This window comes from Camelus bactrianus, chromosome 20 (genome assembly GCF_048773025.1).
Source record: "Camelus bactrianus isolate YW-2024 breed Bactrian camel chromosome 20, ASM4877302v1, whole genome shotgun sequence".
Taxonomy (NCBI): Eukaryota; Metazoa; Chordata; class Mammalia; order Artiodactyla; family Camelidae; genus Camelus; species Camelus bactrianus.
In genome coordinates this window covers 20,200,983-20,214,683 of record NC_133558.1, presented here as the reverse complement: position 1 = coordinate 20,214,683, position 13,701 = coordinate 20,200,983, and the positions used below count along the sequence as shown (strand labels likewise).

Genomic DNA, 13,701 nt, shown 5'->3' with positions numbered 1-13,701 from the left:
GGAGGAGGTGAACGCCAGGTGCCTTGGCCAAATGGACCCCAATCCTTGCGTGTCGGTAACCGGCAGCATCCTCCCAGCCGCTTCTCTGGCTGCCCGCTGGGCGCCGCCCTCCCGCCCGGCCCGACCGAGGACCCAGGCAGGGTGCCCGCGGCGGCGCCTGACGGGAGTGAGGTTCCCCGGCGGTGCTCCCCCGACCCCCTCCCCGCGCCGGCGCCCCGCGTCGTTCCTCGCGAGTGCGGCCTGCGGCGGGCGGTGTGGTCTCCGGGCCAGGGTCGGGCAGGGCAGGCTCCGCACACGCAGGCGGGGTACGGCCGCCCGCGCCAGGACCCGCAGGTCCGGAAACGCTCGCGGTCACAAAGGGGGGAACACGTGGGCGCCGACGGCCCGGACGGCTGTCTCAGGGAGCTAGGGTCGCCCGGAGAACCGCCTGCCGTCCCTGCCCGCCCTACTCCTCGGCCTCGGCCTCGGCCGCCAGGCCAGTCCAGCTTCGGCCGGCGCCCGGCTATGAGGTGGATGTTCGGCTCAGTGTGACTACTTCCCTTCCAGTACGTACCAGCGGCCCGAACCCGCATCCTACCGGACGCCGAGGGGCTCCGACGAGCTTCTCACTCCCCAGGGACCCGCGATCATGGGGAGTCCCCCACTGTCATTGCCACTCCAAGACCTGGGCCCTCAGCTCTTGAGACCCGATCAGACCCTTAGTCCTGGGGGCTTTGAGCGCCTGAGGAAGAGGAGCTGCCGTGAGGGTCTCCTATCGACTCAAGTGGGACTCCTCGGGGTCTATCAGTCTTACCCTGTTTCTCTTTCTCCCTAGGATTTTTCCATCTCGTTCGGACCTCCTGCATAATCATGTCCATCCTCTACGTCTCCCCTCATCCCGATGCCTTCCCCAGCCTTCGAGCTCTTATAGCTGCTCGCTACGGGGAGGCTGGGGAGGGTCCGGGATGGGGAGGAGCCCACCCCCGCATCTGTCTCCAACCGCCCCCGAGCAGCAGGACTCCCTTTCCCCCACCCCGCCTCCCCGCCCTGGAGCAGAGGCCCGGTGGGCTCTGGGTGTGGGGGGCCACAGCTGTCGCCCAGCTGCTGTGGCCAGCAGGCTTGGGGGGCCCTGGGGGTAGTCGGGCAGCCGTCCTCGTCCAACAGTGGGTTAGTTACGCTGACACGGAGCTAATACCAGCAGCCTGTGGGGCAACGCTGCCAGCCTTGGGACTCCGAATTTCCGCCCAGGACCCCCAGGTGAGTGGGGAGAAGAAGCGGAGAAGGGGAGGAGGAAATTTAGAAGAAGGAAGTAAGCATTGGAGTGGGTAAGGCGCCAGGAAGGTAGCATGTCAGATGTCGAAAAAGAATTGATCATATCCCAAATTGCCACCTGGTATGGTAAACTTGGGCAGGTTTCTTAAACTCTCTAAGCCTTGGTCTAATTATGTCTATGAAAATGAAAATTGAGAACATGTTGAGAAGATTAAAAGATGCATGTAATCTAGTGCCAGTTGCTTTCAAGTCTCTGAGTAAAAGTTTGATGAATCTGAAATTGATAAGGTTAGGGGTTACTGTGAATTGTAGGAAAAGACTGGGTGAAGGAGAGGTGAGAGGCATTCAGTCCTGGAGAGATGACAGTTGCTGGGAGATGAAGGAGAAATGAAATGAGGAAGGAAAGGAGGGGAAAGGAGAGATAATCACCTGGGATTATAACTAAATCCTTCCAGAGAAGGGCTGTGCCCTAGGGTTCTTATGACACCATATTGAGCGCATGGTGGATACTTAGTATTTGAATGAATGAATGAATGAATGAATGAAATGCATGTATGGCTTAGATCCTGGCTTGCTCCCTCATATCCTGACTACCTTATCTCTGTCGAGGCCCTCTCTCTGAAATTTCTCTGTACCCCTCAACCCAATTTATTTTCTTCATAGCACTTAAGAAAAATTGGGTAATGCATTAGATATTTGCACATTTATTGTCTCCCCCACTAGAATGTAAACTCCATTAGGTCAGGGGCTCCATCTATTCAGATTGTCTCCTCATTCATTGGAGAAGTGTCTGGTATTATTAAGTAGGTACTCAATAAATATTTACTGAAGCAATTATTGTGTTGCCTCATGTAATCTTTAACTCCCTGTGCTTCATATATTGCACCTGACATTTAATAACTGTTCAGCAGGAATTTATTGAATGAATGGGAAATATTTTTATTATGACTCTGTCAGTGCAGAAGAAACTAGCCTTAGATGTGGAGGTTTGTGGGAATGGAAGGAGGCCAAATGGATTGAGTCGGGATGGGGATTGAGGTGGGCCAAGCCTTATCTAATACACCTTTGCCTTCCTGCTAGGCTGCACTGGGGGCCCTGGGCAGGGCCCTGAGCCCCTTGGAAGAGTGGCTTCGGCTGCACACCTTCCTGGCCAGGGAGGCCCCCACTCTGGCTGACGTGGCGGCTGTCACAGCCTTGCTGCTGCCTTTCCGATATGTGAGTCACTGGGGCCTTAGGCAAATGAGAGCAGGTTCCCTCAGACTTCACTACTGGTGAATAAGGACAGTTCATTTCTTTTCCCCATCCCAGGTCCTGGACCCCTCTGCCCGCAGGATATGGGGTAATGTGACTCGCTGGTTTATCACATGTGTCCAGCAGCCAGAATTCCGGGCCGTGCTGGGAGAGGTGGTTCTATACTCAGGGGCCAGGCCTCCCTCCCAGCAGCCAGGTGAGGAAGGGTGGGGGGTAAGAGGGGAAGGGTTTCTCTGGGGCCTTTTTATTCAGCTTTTGTTTTTTCTCAGAAATGGCAGAATCCCTGGGGCAGGGCCAGTGGGAAGGGTGGGAGGTCAACATGGGGAACCTTTGGGCAGCAGAAATAGCCCCTCTGAGACATAGTAGGACTGTTCACAGAGGGTCCCCTGCAGGTAGGCATTTCTGTGCCTCTTTCCAGGCCCTGAGGTCCCTGCACACTCAAAGACAGCTGCCCAACTCAAGAAAGAGGCAAAGAAACGGGAGAAGCTAGAGAAATTCCAACAGAAGCAGAAGATGCAACAGCAGCAGCCACCCCCAGGGGAGGTGAGGGGCCACGGGTGAGTTGGATGGAGGGTCAGTGCTGTGATGAGTGGCTGATTTCTGGGCCTATCTCCTTTGCCCTCCCAAGCAGAAGAAACCAAAACCAGAGAAGAGGGAGAAACGGGATCCTGGGGTCATTACCTATGACCTCCCAACCCCACCTGGGGAAAAGAAAGGTACTAGGAGGGGGAAGAGAGACCCCACTCTTCACCTCCACCCTTCTCTCTTTACCCCTCTTGCTGTCCTTGCTCCCACTACTGTGCAGATTAGTGAGGATTTGCAGAGGCCCAGGTCCTTCTCTGCTGGCCCATCGTCCCCTTCCCAGCTGCTCCCAGCCTGGGTTCTGATCCCTCCCTTCCTCACCCCCAGATGTCAGTGGTACCATGCCTGACTCCTATAGCCCTCAGTACGTGGAGGCTGCCTGGTACCCTTGGTGGGAGCAGCAGGGCTTCTTCAGGCCTGAGTATGGGGTGAGTGGGTGCTGCCACCCAGACCTGGAGGGGATGAGGGAGGGAAGCACAGGGCTGAAGGATATCTTACTTGGGAGGGGGCCTGAAGAGGTGACATGAGGCCTTAGCAACCGCCCATCCTTCCTCCCTGTCAGCGTTCCAGCGTGTCAGCACCAAATCCCCAGGGCATCTTCATGATGTGCATCCCACCCCCCAACGTGACAGGCTCCCTGCACCTGGGCCATGCGCTCACCAACGCCATCCAGGACTCCCTGACCCGATGGTGAGCCCCTGTCTTCTCCAGCTGGTTCCCTCTTTCTTCTCTGGCTCCCCACTCCTGTCCTCCCTTCTCATCACTGACTGGGGCCCTCTGTCCTCTCCTTCCATGTTGTCGCTCAGCTCTGCCCCCTAGTGCTGCTGCTCTTCTCTCTGGGTCGTTCACATCTGGTCACTTAGCATGCCCTCTCCTGGTCAAGAAACCAACACTTCCACTTGCAGGGTCTCTTCTCTTGCTACTAAAAATAACCTTATTTTGAATTTAGCAAGAAATATGTGACTATGTTCTTGATGTAAGAAATCGAAAGCTTCGGGTTTCCTCGACCACCCTCTCCAGATTTACTCCCTCCTAAGAGTTGGCCCCTGTTAGCACTTTGATACGGATCTTCCCAGATCTTCCCTCTGTACTTACTTCTGTGTACGTGTACCCATAGACATTTATAGTTTTCCTTTTGTGAGGGGGTTTTCTTTTTTGTTCTTTAACATAAAGGGCTCACACCAGACTTGTTACTCTACAACTTCTTACCCTTACCAGTTTATCAGAGAGATTTTTCCTCGTCCTTATACATAGACTGACTTCGTTCTCCTTCATTGCTCTGTAGTTTTCCATAATGTGGCTACACCATAATGGCGTCACTTTTTTGTTAATGATTATTCCTAACTTTTCTCTATTGAGCACCTTATTGGAATGCACATTTTCTGTACATGCTTTCTCAAGCTCATGGGGAAGCATTTCTCTGGCATAGCCCCCAGGAAGTGAAATTGAAATCGCTTAGTCCAGGGGCATGCCTGTATTAAGTACGAATAGAAGCTGCCATGTGGCCCTCCAAAACGGCTTTACTGACTTACACCTCCGAGAGTTGCATGCAAGGGTATCTGTTTCCTCATGCCCTTGCCAACCCTGGACATTATCTGTCTTTGTTTTGATAATGTGATGGGCAAAAAAATGGTCCTGTTATTTCTGATTCTGGGTGAGGCTGTGCCTTCTCATGTATCCTGGCCAGTCAGGTTTTTCCTTATATGAATTGTCTGAACCTATTGTTTGCCCATCTTTCTATTCTTTGGTAATTTTTTTAAAAATTGGTTTGTTAGCAAATTATATATGTATATAATATATAATACCCAGAATATATATATATTCTGGGTATTGACTTTTTATTGTACATATTATAAATGTTTTCTCCTGTTCTAGCACTTGATTTTTTCCCTACTGTGAATATTTTAACTAGTTAACAACTGCAAAGTCTACTATTCCAAGTGATAGATTTCTTTTAAAAGGTTATTTAAAACAGCTTTTTATCTTTAGAAACCAGGGTTTATTTACTATATTTTAAATTTTGAATAGTTTTTCTAGTGTCTTAATTAATTTGGTCAAAAATATTTATAGGACATGATCATGTGCCAGCTCTGCTCTTGGCACTGGGGATACAACATCAGATCTAGCATTTTGCAGGGAATTGAAAGTTGGAAGAACAGGGTTGTATTAAATACTTGTAACATATAACAGCCAAATTATTTACATGAGAAAAGAATTAATACTTTTACAAAATACTTAAGGTAGCAACTTTTTTTCTGAGCATGATTTAAATAAAATTTTAGAAACTCCCATTACTTAACCCGGAATAGATTTATGTCAACATTTTAGAATCAAAAATAACATATGAAATACAGCCTTGAATATCTCCACCAAGAAGACATTATAAAAGTGAGTTGTCTGTATTTTTTATTTTTTCTTCCTCCAGCAGAGAATAACAGGAAATACTTTTCTACAAGTATCCAAGACATTATTGATTTTTTTTACCAAGTTTATATGGTCCCTAAGAGATACTTTCATTGAAATAATACTCTTATCTTCCTTTCCTATGCTTAACTTCTTTAACAGTAATATCTAATCGCGTCTTCAAAGGTTAGAAAATGTTCACATCCATTACAGCATATAAGCACATTTCCAAATATCTATGATCTATAAGAGAATGGAGTTGCTATAGTTCTTGTCCCCAAGGAGATGTAACCTAGTGGGGGTAAACAGACTGATATAGTAATGACTATTGTACAGTTTGATGAGTCATTGAAAAAGTTCATTACAGTTAGATGTTCTATGGGCCACATCAACATAAAGCTTAAGATTAAGAGTGAACCATTTGTATCAGAGTATGGTGGGTGAAGACTCGTGACATTACCATCTCTATTTCTCTAATTCATCCCTTGGTTAATTCCCCAAACTATTACTAGCTTCTAGTATGTTCTCCAAAATGGTCTATTCCTTGCTTTTTAATTCAGAGGTTTTATTGCTCTAAGGTTTTGCATTTTGACCTAGTCAGTTTGCCAGTGTTCTTTGACTTTATCTTTTGTGTCCTGTTAAACAAGGCCTCTCCTGCCTCAAAATTATAAACATGATCACTTATTATTTTCTTCTTTTTAAAAAAAATTTTGGAAACTATCATTTTCTAATAGTTTTCTCATAGTTTTATTTTCTTAAGTTGAGGGTTTTTTTAATTTAAATCTAGATTTTGAAATTTAAAAAAAAATTTTGTGAATATGGGGAAGTAGGGCAATTTTTCCACCCAATTAACTAGTGTCCCAAGTAGATTTATTGACTACTTTGTCTTTTCTCTGGATATAAAATTCCACCTTTAACAGATACTTATACTTGTTTGGATCCATTTCCAGTCACTGTTTTGCTTCCTTCATCTATAACTGTGATCCTAGTTCCTATGAAAACTTGTTTTAGTAATCAACTTTTTCATATGTTTTGCTATCAAACTTGAAAGCCTTCTCTTTGTATTTCTTTTGCTAAATTGTCTTGGCCATCCTTGCACGACTATAATTTTACAGTTGGGAGAGGCCCTATCCTCCGCCTCTTTCTTTACCAAGTCCACTGACTGTTGGAGCCCCTTCCTCTGTGGCAGCTCCACCAGCCCACTCACGTCTGGTCCTCCATGCTCCTCCACAGGCACCGCATGCGTGGGGAGACCACCCTGTGGAATCCTGGCTGTGACCACGCAGGCATTGCCACCCAGGTGGTGGTGGAGAAGAAACTCTGGCGTGAGCAGGGGCTGAGTCGGCACCAGCTGGGCCGAGAGGCCTTTCTGCAGGAGGTCTGGAAGTGGAAGGAGGAGTGAGTGTGCAGTGTTCCTGAAGGCCTCACAGCCCTGCCTCCCTGTCCCCTGTCCAGATAAGATCTCGGTCACTTGCGACCCTGGCTGCAGGCTCAGACCATCTCACAGAGGCTGAGGGTCAGCTGACTCCTGGGCCCAGGTCAATTTCAGAGGGAGGGGTGAGCCCCACACTCTGCCCCGTTAGCCACCTGGTGTCTCCCTCCAGCCCAGGCCTGAACACTGATCCCGGTCTGTCTGTCCACTTCCAGGAAAGGTGACCGGATTTACCACCAGCTGAAGAAGCTGGGCAGCTCGTTGGACTGGAATCGAGCCTGTTTCACCATGGATCCTGTGAGTAGGAGTAGGAGGGGTCTTGGGGCTGGGGCCGGGGTGGGAAGCTCCCCACAGAAGAAAGCACACACCCATGGTTCTCCCCCAGGAGGCGGGCCCACTCGCAGGAAACCACCAAGGGCTCAGCTGTAAACAAATTTATTGACTAGTTTTAGTCAACTTACTGATTAGTTTACTAAATGCCACTTTTCGCCCCATGTCATGGCCCTTTGTGTTCCCTGGAGCTTGGACTCCCAGGATTCTCTGCACTAGCATCTATCCCGAGTTGAGTGGCTTCCCTGCCATCTCAAGCATCACCAGGCTTGCTGCCTGTCCTTGTGTTCCCAGGGTCCCCTCTCCGCCTCCAGAAAAGTACTTCTCCCCACCAGGCCTTAAAGGGCTCTGTGTGCCGGACAGTGGGGCTCTGGACAGGCCAGGTCTCACTGGCCCCTGCTGCCTTGGCACCTCAGCCCATCTCTGACGTCCCCTGTTCCCCTCAGAAACTGTCAGCAGCCGTGACCGAGGCTTTTGTCCGGCTCCACGAGGAAGGCGTCATTTACCGCAGTACCCGCCTTGTCAACTGGTCCTGCACCCTCAACTCTGCCATCTCTGACATTGAGGTGTGCCCCTGCCCACCCCCTGGCGCTCTCCACCCCCACCCCCAGCCCCTGGGCCCCTTCTCTTAAATCTCCATCTCACAGGTGGATAAGAAGGAGCTGACAGGCCGCACCCTGCTCTCCGTGCCTGGCTACAAGGACAAGGTGGAGTTTGGGGTCCTCGTCTCCTTTGCGTATAAGGTCCAAGACTCAGGTAGGAACTGGGGCAGCCAGATTCTGGGCTGGGTCAGATGGGGGCTGGAAGGGGCTGGTTCTGAGACCACAAGGCCTCCTGTCACCCTAGACAGTGACGAGGAGGTGGTGGTGGCAACAACTCGAATTGAGACGATGCTGGGAGACGTGGCCGTAGCTGTGCACCCCAAAGACCCCAGATACCAGGTGTGGTGGGGGTGCTGCCCACAGCTGGGGGAAGAGTGCTGGCTGAAAGAGGGCTCCCATGCTACTTGTAGGGGCAGGATGGGCACCAAGCCCCTGGCTGAGGACAGAAAATTGGATTAGAAGCTTATCCTCTGGCTGCTTTCTGGCGGTGAAGATGGAATTTGGGTGTGGGGCTGTCAGGGCCCTGAGGAGGAGGGAGTCAGGCCTAGCCTTTTGCATGTTTCTGAAGTCTCCCTCTGTCCCCAGCACCTAAAAGGGAAGAGCGTGATCCACCCATTTGTATCTCGGAGCCTCCCCATTGTCTTCGATGACTTTGTGGACATGGAGTTCGGCACAGGTGAGCGAGGGCTGTCTGGGGAGAAGAAGCCGCGAGGCCCACCTCTGCCATACACCTGCCCTCAGAGAAAAGAAAGCTCCACCTGAACAGGCAGGACTCGGGCTGGTTCCCAGGGGACTGTGTTTGGGGGATGGGGGACAGGAGTGGTCTGAGGGCCACATCCACTGGCAAAAGGGGGACTCCAATAAGTCCTTCGTGAGCCCGGCACCCCCATGTACACCCCAGGCGCGGTGAAAATCACCCCTGCACACGATCAGAATGACTATGAGGTTGGGCAGCGGCACGGGCTGGAGGCCATCAGCATCATGGACGCCCAAGGGGCCCTCATCAACGTGCCCCCACCTTTCCTGGTGAGACTGCTGGACATGGTGGCCGGGCCAGGAGACAGTGGGGTACCTGGGCACGTCCATGACGGAGACTGTCTCCCATCCAGGGCCTGCCCAGGTTTGAGGCCAGAAAGGCGGTGCTGGCAGCGCTGAAGGAGCAGGGACTGTTCCGTGGCATTGAGGACAACCCCATGGTGGTGCCACTTTGCAAGTGAGAGTGGGGCCGGGGAGGGGGTGAGGATAGGGGCTCCTCAGGGTGCTCCTCACCCAGCCTGCCCACCCACGTGTACCTGCAGCCGCTCCAAGGATGTGGTAGAGCCTCTGCTGCGGCCGCAGTGGTACGTGCGCTGTGGGGAGATGGCCCAGGCTGCCAGCGCTGCCGTGACGCGGGGCGACCTTTGCATCCTGCCTGAGGCCCATCAGCGGACGTGGCATGCCTGGATGGACAACATCCGGTGCGTCAGGCCCCTCGATGTGGGGAGAGTGACTGAGCGAGGGGCCGAGAGGGCACAGGCCAGGGCACATCCTGCCCTTCTTGATTCCCTCCCCTCCCTGCCCCTTGCAGAGACTGGTGCATCTCCCGGCAGCTGTGGTGGGGCCATCGCATCCCAGCCTACTTCATCACTGTCAATGACCCAGCCGTACCCCCAGGGGAGGTGAGAGCTGGGCCAGGGCGGGGTACTGGCACATCTCCAGGGGCTCTGAGTTGGTTGGGTCTTTGGTGGGGGAACAGGCAGAGGTGCCCCCTTGGGTACTCACTACATCTGTGGCAGGACCCTGACGGGCGATACTGGGTGAGTGGGCGCACCGAGGCCGAGGCCCTGGAAAAGGCAGCCAAGGAGTTTGGAGTGTCCCCTGACAAGATCAGCCTCCAGCAAGGCAAGGCGGGGCCTCGGGGTCAGGGGCAGAGCTGGGGCTCTGATCCTTACCACTATGTTTTCTGACCTCTGACCTTTGGCCTCCCTCAGATGAAGACGTACTGGACACCTGGTTCTCCTCTGGCCTCTTCCCCTTTTCCATCCTGGGCTGGCCCAACCAGGTATGTTCCCAGGGCCAGCCCAAGGTGGGGCAGAGGTTTGTGGGGTGAGTGCTTGGTTCCCATCACTCACGCCCTTCTCTGCCTACAGTCAGAGGATCTGAGTGTGTTCTACCCGGGGACGCTGCTGGAGACGGGCCATGACATCCTCTTCTTCTGGGTGGCCAGGATGGTCATGCTCGGCCTAAAGCTCACTGGGAGGCTGCCCTTCAGAGAGGTGTGGCAACTGCGGAGACTCCTCCCCAAGTCCCCACCCTCCCCCGCTCTCTTGTGCCACAGCTCAGGCTCAGCCTGGATGTGGACACAGGGCAGGGCCCATGGACAGCTGTGGTTGGGCCTGGCCGGGGGGCTGAAAGCCAACCTGGGCTCTACTGGGTGATTCTGTGCCCTGGCTTCCTAGAGAAGGCAGCACCTCTAATCCACATGAAGGCACTGAAGAGGCTGGTGGGGACCCCATGGGGCCTGAGGTTCAGAGTGGGACAGACAGATAGATGTAGGGCCCTGGGGTAGGGGAGACACATCCTCACAGGTCTTCCCTTTCCCTGCCTTGCAGGTCTACCTCCACGCCATCGTGCGAGATGCCCACGGCCGGAAGATGAGCAAATCTCTAGGCAATGTCATTGACCCCCTAGACGTCATCCATGGAGTCTCCCTGCAGGTGGGGCTGGGCACTGGGTTAGGCCGGGAAGGGCTGTGGGGCTGTGGCCATGGTCCTCTGACTACTCCCACCTTACTCTCAGGGCCTTCACGACCAGTTACTGAACAGTAACCTGGATCCCAGCGAGGTGGAGAAGGCTAAAGAAGGGCAGGTACAGAGGGTGGGCCCAGGGCTGGAGTGTGGGCAGAAGGTGGGTGAGGCCGGCTCAGGGCACGCCCCTCACTGACTCTCCTGCAGAAGGCAGATTTCCCAGCAGGGATTCCCGAGTGTGGCACCGATGCTCTCCGGTTTGGACTGTGCGCCTACACGTCTCAGGGTACAGCTCCCCAAACCTTTCTTACCTCCCCCCTCCCCTCCTCCCACCCTGGGGGTCAGTTTGAAGGGAGAAGGGTAAGAACTCAATTCACCTCCACCCAGGTCGTGACATCAACCTGGATGTGAACCGAATACTGGGATACCGCCATTTCTGCAACAAACTCTGGAACGCCACCAAGTTTGCCCTCCGTGGCCTTGGGAAGGGTTTTGTGCCGTCACCTACCTCCGAGGTGAGGGCCTGGTGGGCAGTGAGGTGGCCCGCATCCACACAGGTTGCACCCTTGCCATTCCAGCATCATGCTGGCTCTGTCAGAATTGTAGCAACAGAGTCTGGAAGCCCAGCCTCTGCCCCCAGGAGCCTCCATGTAGCTGGGGCAGACTGTCATAGGGAAAGCCTCAGGCACTGAGGTCCTCCCACAAGATGTCGGGGTACCTGTACCTTCTCCCCCAGATACTAGGTACATCGTGGTTGCTTTGGACCCATCGGGCTCCTGGAATGCAGCCTTGCCCACCATTCCTGGTCCCATGGAGTTGTGGCTCCCTCCCTCTGGCCGGGCATATGGTGGCCCCCTGGCTGATACACTCCTTCCCCACAAGCCTGGAGGCCATGAGAGCCTGGTGGACCGCTGGATCCTCAGCCGGCTAACGGAGGCTGTGAGGCTCAGCAATCAAGGGTTCCAGGCCTATGACTTCCCGGCTGTCACCACTGCCCAGTACAGCTTCTGGCTCTACGAGCTATGTGATGTCTACCTGGTGAGGGGGGCCCTGTGGACGGGGTGCAGCAGAGCCCGGGGTTGGCTGTGAGACCTGAGCCAGCCTGTCCCCCTCCCTGTCCTCACTGATTCAGCGAGGGCTCGGGGCCAGACCTTCCCCAGCCCTGAGCCCCGTGCCTCCCCTCCCCTAGGAGTGCCTGAAGCCTGTGCTGAATGGGGTTGACCAGGTAGCTGCTGAGTGCGCCCGCCAGACCCTCTACACCTGCCTGGACGTTGGCCTGCGGCTGCTCTCACCCTTCATGCCCTTCGTGACCGAGGAACTGTTCCAGAGGCTGCCCCGGCGGACGCCACAGGCTCCCCCTAGCCTCTGCGTTACCCACTACCCGGAGCCCTTGGAGGTAAGGGGTATGGCCTGGAGAGGGGCTCTGGGTAGCTCCACAGAGCTGCCCCCCAGCTTCCCTCACCCCCTCATCCACTCCACAGTGCTCCTGGAAGGACCCTGAGGCAGAAGCCGCCTTTGAGCTGGCCCTGAGCATCACTCGAGCTGTGCGCTCCCTGCGTGCTGACTACAGTCTCACCCGGACCCGGCCCGACTGTGAGCCTCAGGCCCCCACGTCCCACTGTCCCCTCAGCCTACTCTGGGGCCAGCATGCAGTGTGGTGGCCTCATCTTCTGTCTCCTCACCTTTCTCCCTTCCCCGGCAGGTTTCCTGGAGGTGGCTGATGAGGCCACGGGCGCCCTGGCATCGGCAGTGTCGAGCTACGTGCAGACGCTGGCCAGCGCAGGCATAGTGGCTGTCCTGGCGCTGGGGGCTTCTGCACCCCAGGGCTGTGCTGTGGCCCTGGCCTCTGACTGCTGCTCCGTCCACCTGCAGCTGCAGGGGCTGGTGGACCCGGCCCGGGAGCTGGGCAAACTACAGGCCAAGCGTGATGAAGCTCAGCGGCAGGCCCAGCGTCTGCGGGAGCGCCGTGCTGCCTCGGGCTACCCTGTCAAGGTGCCCCTCAAAGTCCAGGAAGCAGATGAAGCCAAGGTGTGTGGAGTGGGTGGGCGTTTCCTTCCACATTTCCCACACCATCCGCTCCCTCCACTGTCAAACACCGTCCTGCGGCTGCTCTGCCCCATCCCAGGCAATCCATGGGGGCAGGTGGCCTTGTAATCCCTCTTGTCCTATGTGAGGACAGCCAGGGCAGAGGCACAGCCCAGGATCACACAGCAAGTTGAAGACAGGCAGACCTGGAACCAGTTATCCTGCCTCCCAGCCAGACCCCTCATGCCCCACCTGGTGCCCAGAACATGGTGTCCACATGCCCAGGGTCGGGGGGCTAGGCTCAGGGCCCACCTAATATAGTGAGGAAGCTCAGTGGATTGCTGGGGCCCTCCAGGGAGAAGCCATGGGGTAAACCACAAGGACACAGGAACATGAGTGGAGGCTGAGTTACAGAGTGTTGGTGGCTGAGCAAGGTTATCTTACATGACTGTCCAGTAGCCCTCTCAAGACAGGGCAGTATGACCATCGCCTTCTTCCAAATGAAGGAAGGCTAAGGGCCTGCCCGGGAGCCTGTGCTCCTAACTCCAGTGCTCTAGTGCCCAACTGGGGAGCTGGGCCACTGGGTGGCGCACATGAGCTCTGAGGCCCCTTTGTCCTTCGGAACTGACCACTCTGGGAAAAGGCAGGATTCAGGAGACCAGTGATGATGGAAGAGAAGGGGGAGATGGTGGGGAAGCTGTTGAGAATTAGGGGGAAGCAGGCCAGCCAAGCACACAGGTCCCCGAACTACTCCCTGCCCATGATCCTCACCCATCTCTGACCCCTGTCATGGGCATTTGGGGTTCTCTCGGGCCTGGGTCCTCACCACCCACCACCCCCTTGTTCCACCTTCAGCTCCAACAGACAGAAGCAGAACTCAGGAAGGTGGACAAGGCCATCGCCCTGTTTCAGAAGATGCTGTGATATACCCAGCTCCAACCCTCACAGCCCCCAGTAGTCCACCATGGGGATGGCAGCAATAAAATATTTTGCCACGAAACCATCTCTTGATTGTGTGTGTGGTGGGGCTGGGGAGGCAGTGCTGAGGGGCTGGATTCCTGAATCCTCAGGGGTGCCAGTGTGAACAATAGGATAGCAG

The 13,701-nt window shown here is 54.5% G+C and overlaps 1 protein-coding gene across 2 annotated transcripts; it reads left to right on the top strand.

The window, feature by feature from the left end:
- Positions 1-226: 226 nt before the first annotated feature.
- On the top strand, positions 227-13,602 carry VARS1 (valyl-tRNA synthetase 1). 2 transcript variants are annotated; one of them, XM_074348376.1, is made up of 30 exons: positions 227-545; positions 815-1,236; positions 2,332-2,466; positions 2,560-2,698; positions 2,921-3,045; positions 3,131-3,218; positions 3,412-3,512; positions 3,647-3,774; positions 6,721-6,885; positions 7,135-7,216; positions 7,696-7,815; positions 7,897-8,005; positions 8,096-8,190; positions 8,437-8,527; positions 8,753-8,877; positions 8,961-9,064; positions 9,150-9,308; positions 9,419-9,509; positions 9,627-9,732; positions 9,822-9,892; positions 9,981-10,106; positions 10,443-10,547; positions 10,630-10,698; positions 10,785-10,863; positions 10,965-11,092; positions 11,460-11,615; positions 11,767-11,973; positions 12,059-12,170; positions 12,280-12,605; positions 13,458-13,602. In XM_074348376.1, the coding sequence occupies exons 2-30, from the start codon at positions 850-852 to the stop codon at positions 13,524-13,526; spliced, it is 3,798 nt and encodes a 1,265-aa protein (XP_074204477.1). In that variant the 5' UTR covers positions 227-545; positions 815-849; the 3' UTR covers positions 13,527-13,602. The 2 variants fall into 2 exon arrangements, with proteins under 2 accessions (XP_074204477.1, XP_010959788.3); XM_010961486.3 differs by having other exon boundaries at positions 228-545; positions 3,134-3,218.
- The last annotated feature ends 99 nt before the right edge of the window (positions 13,603-13,701 follow it).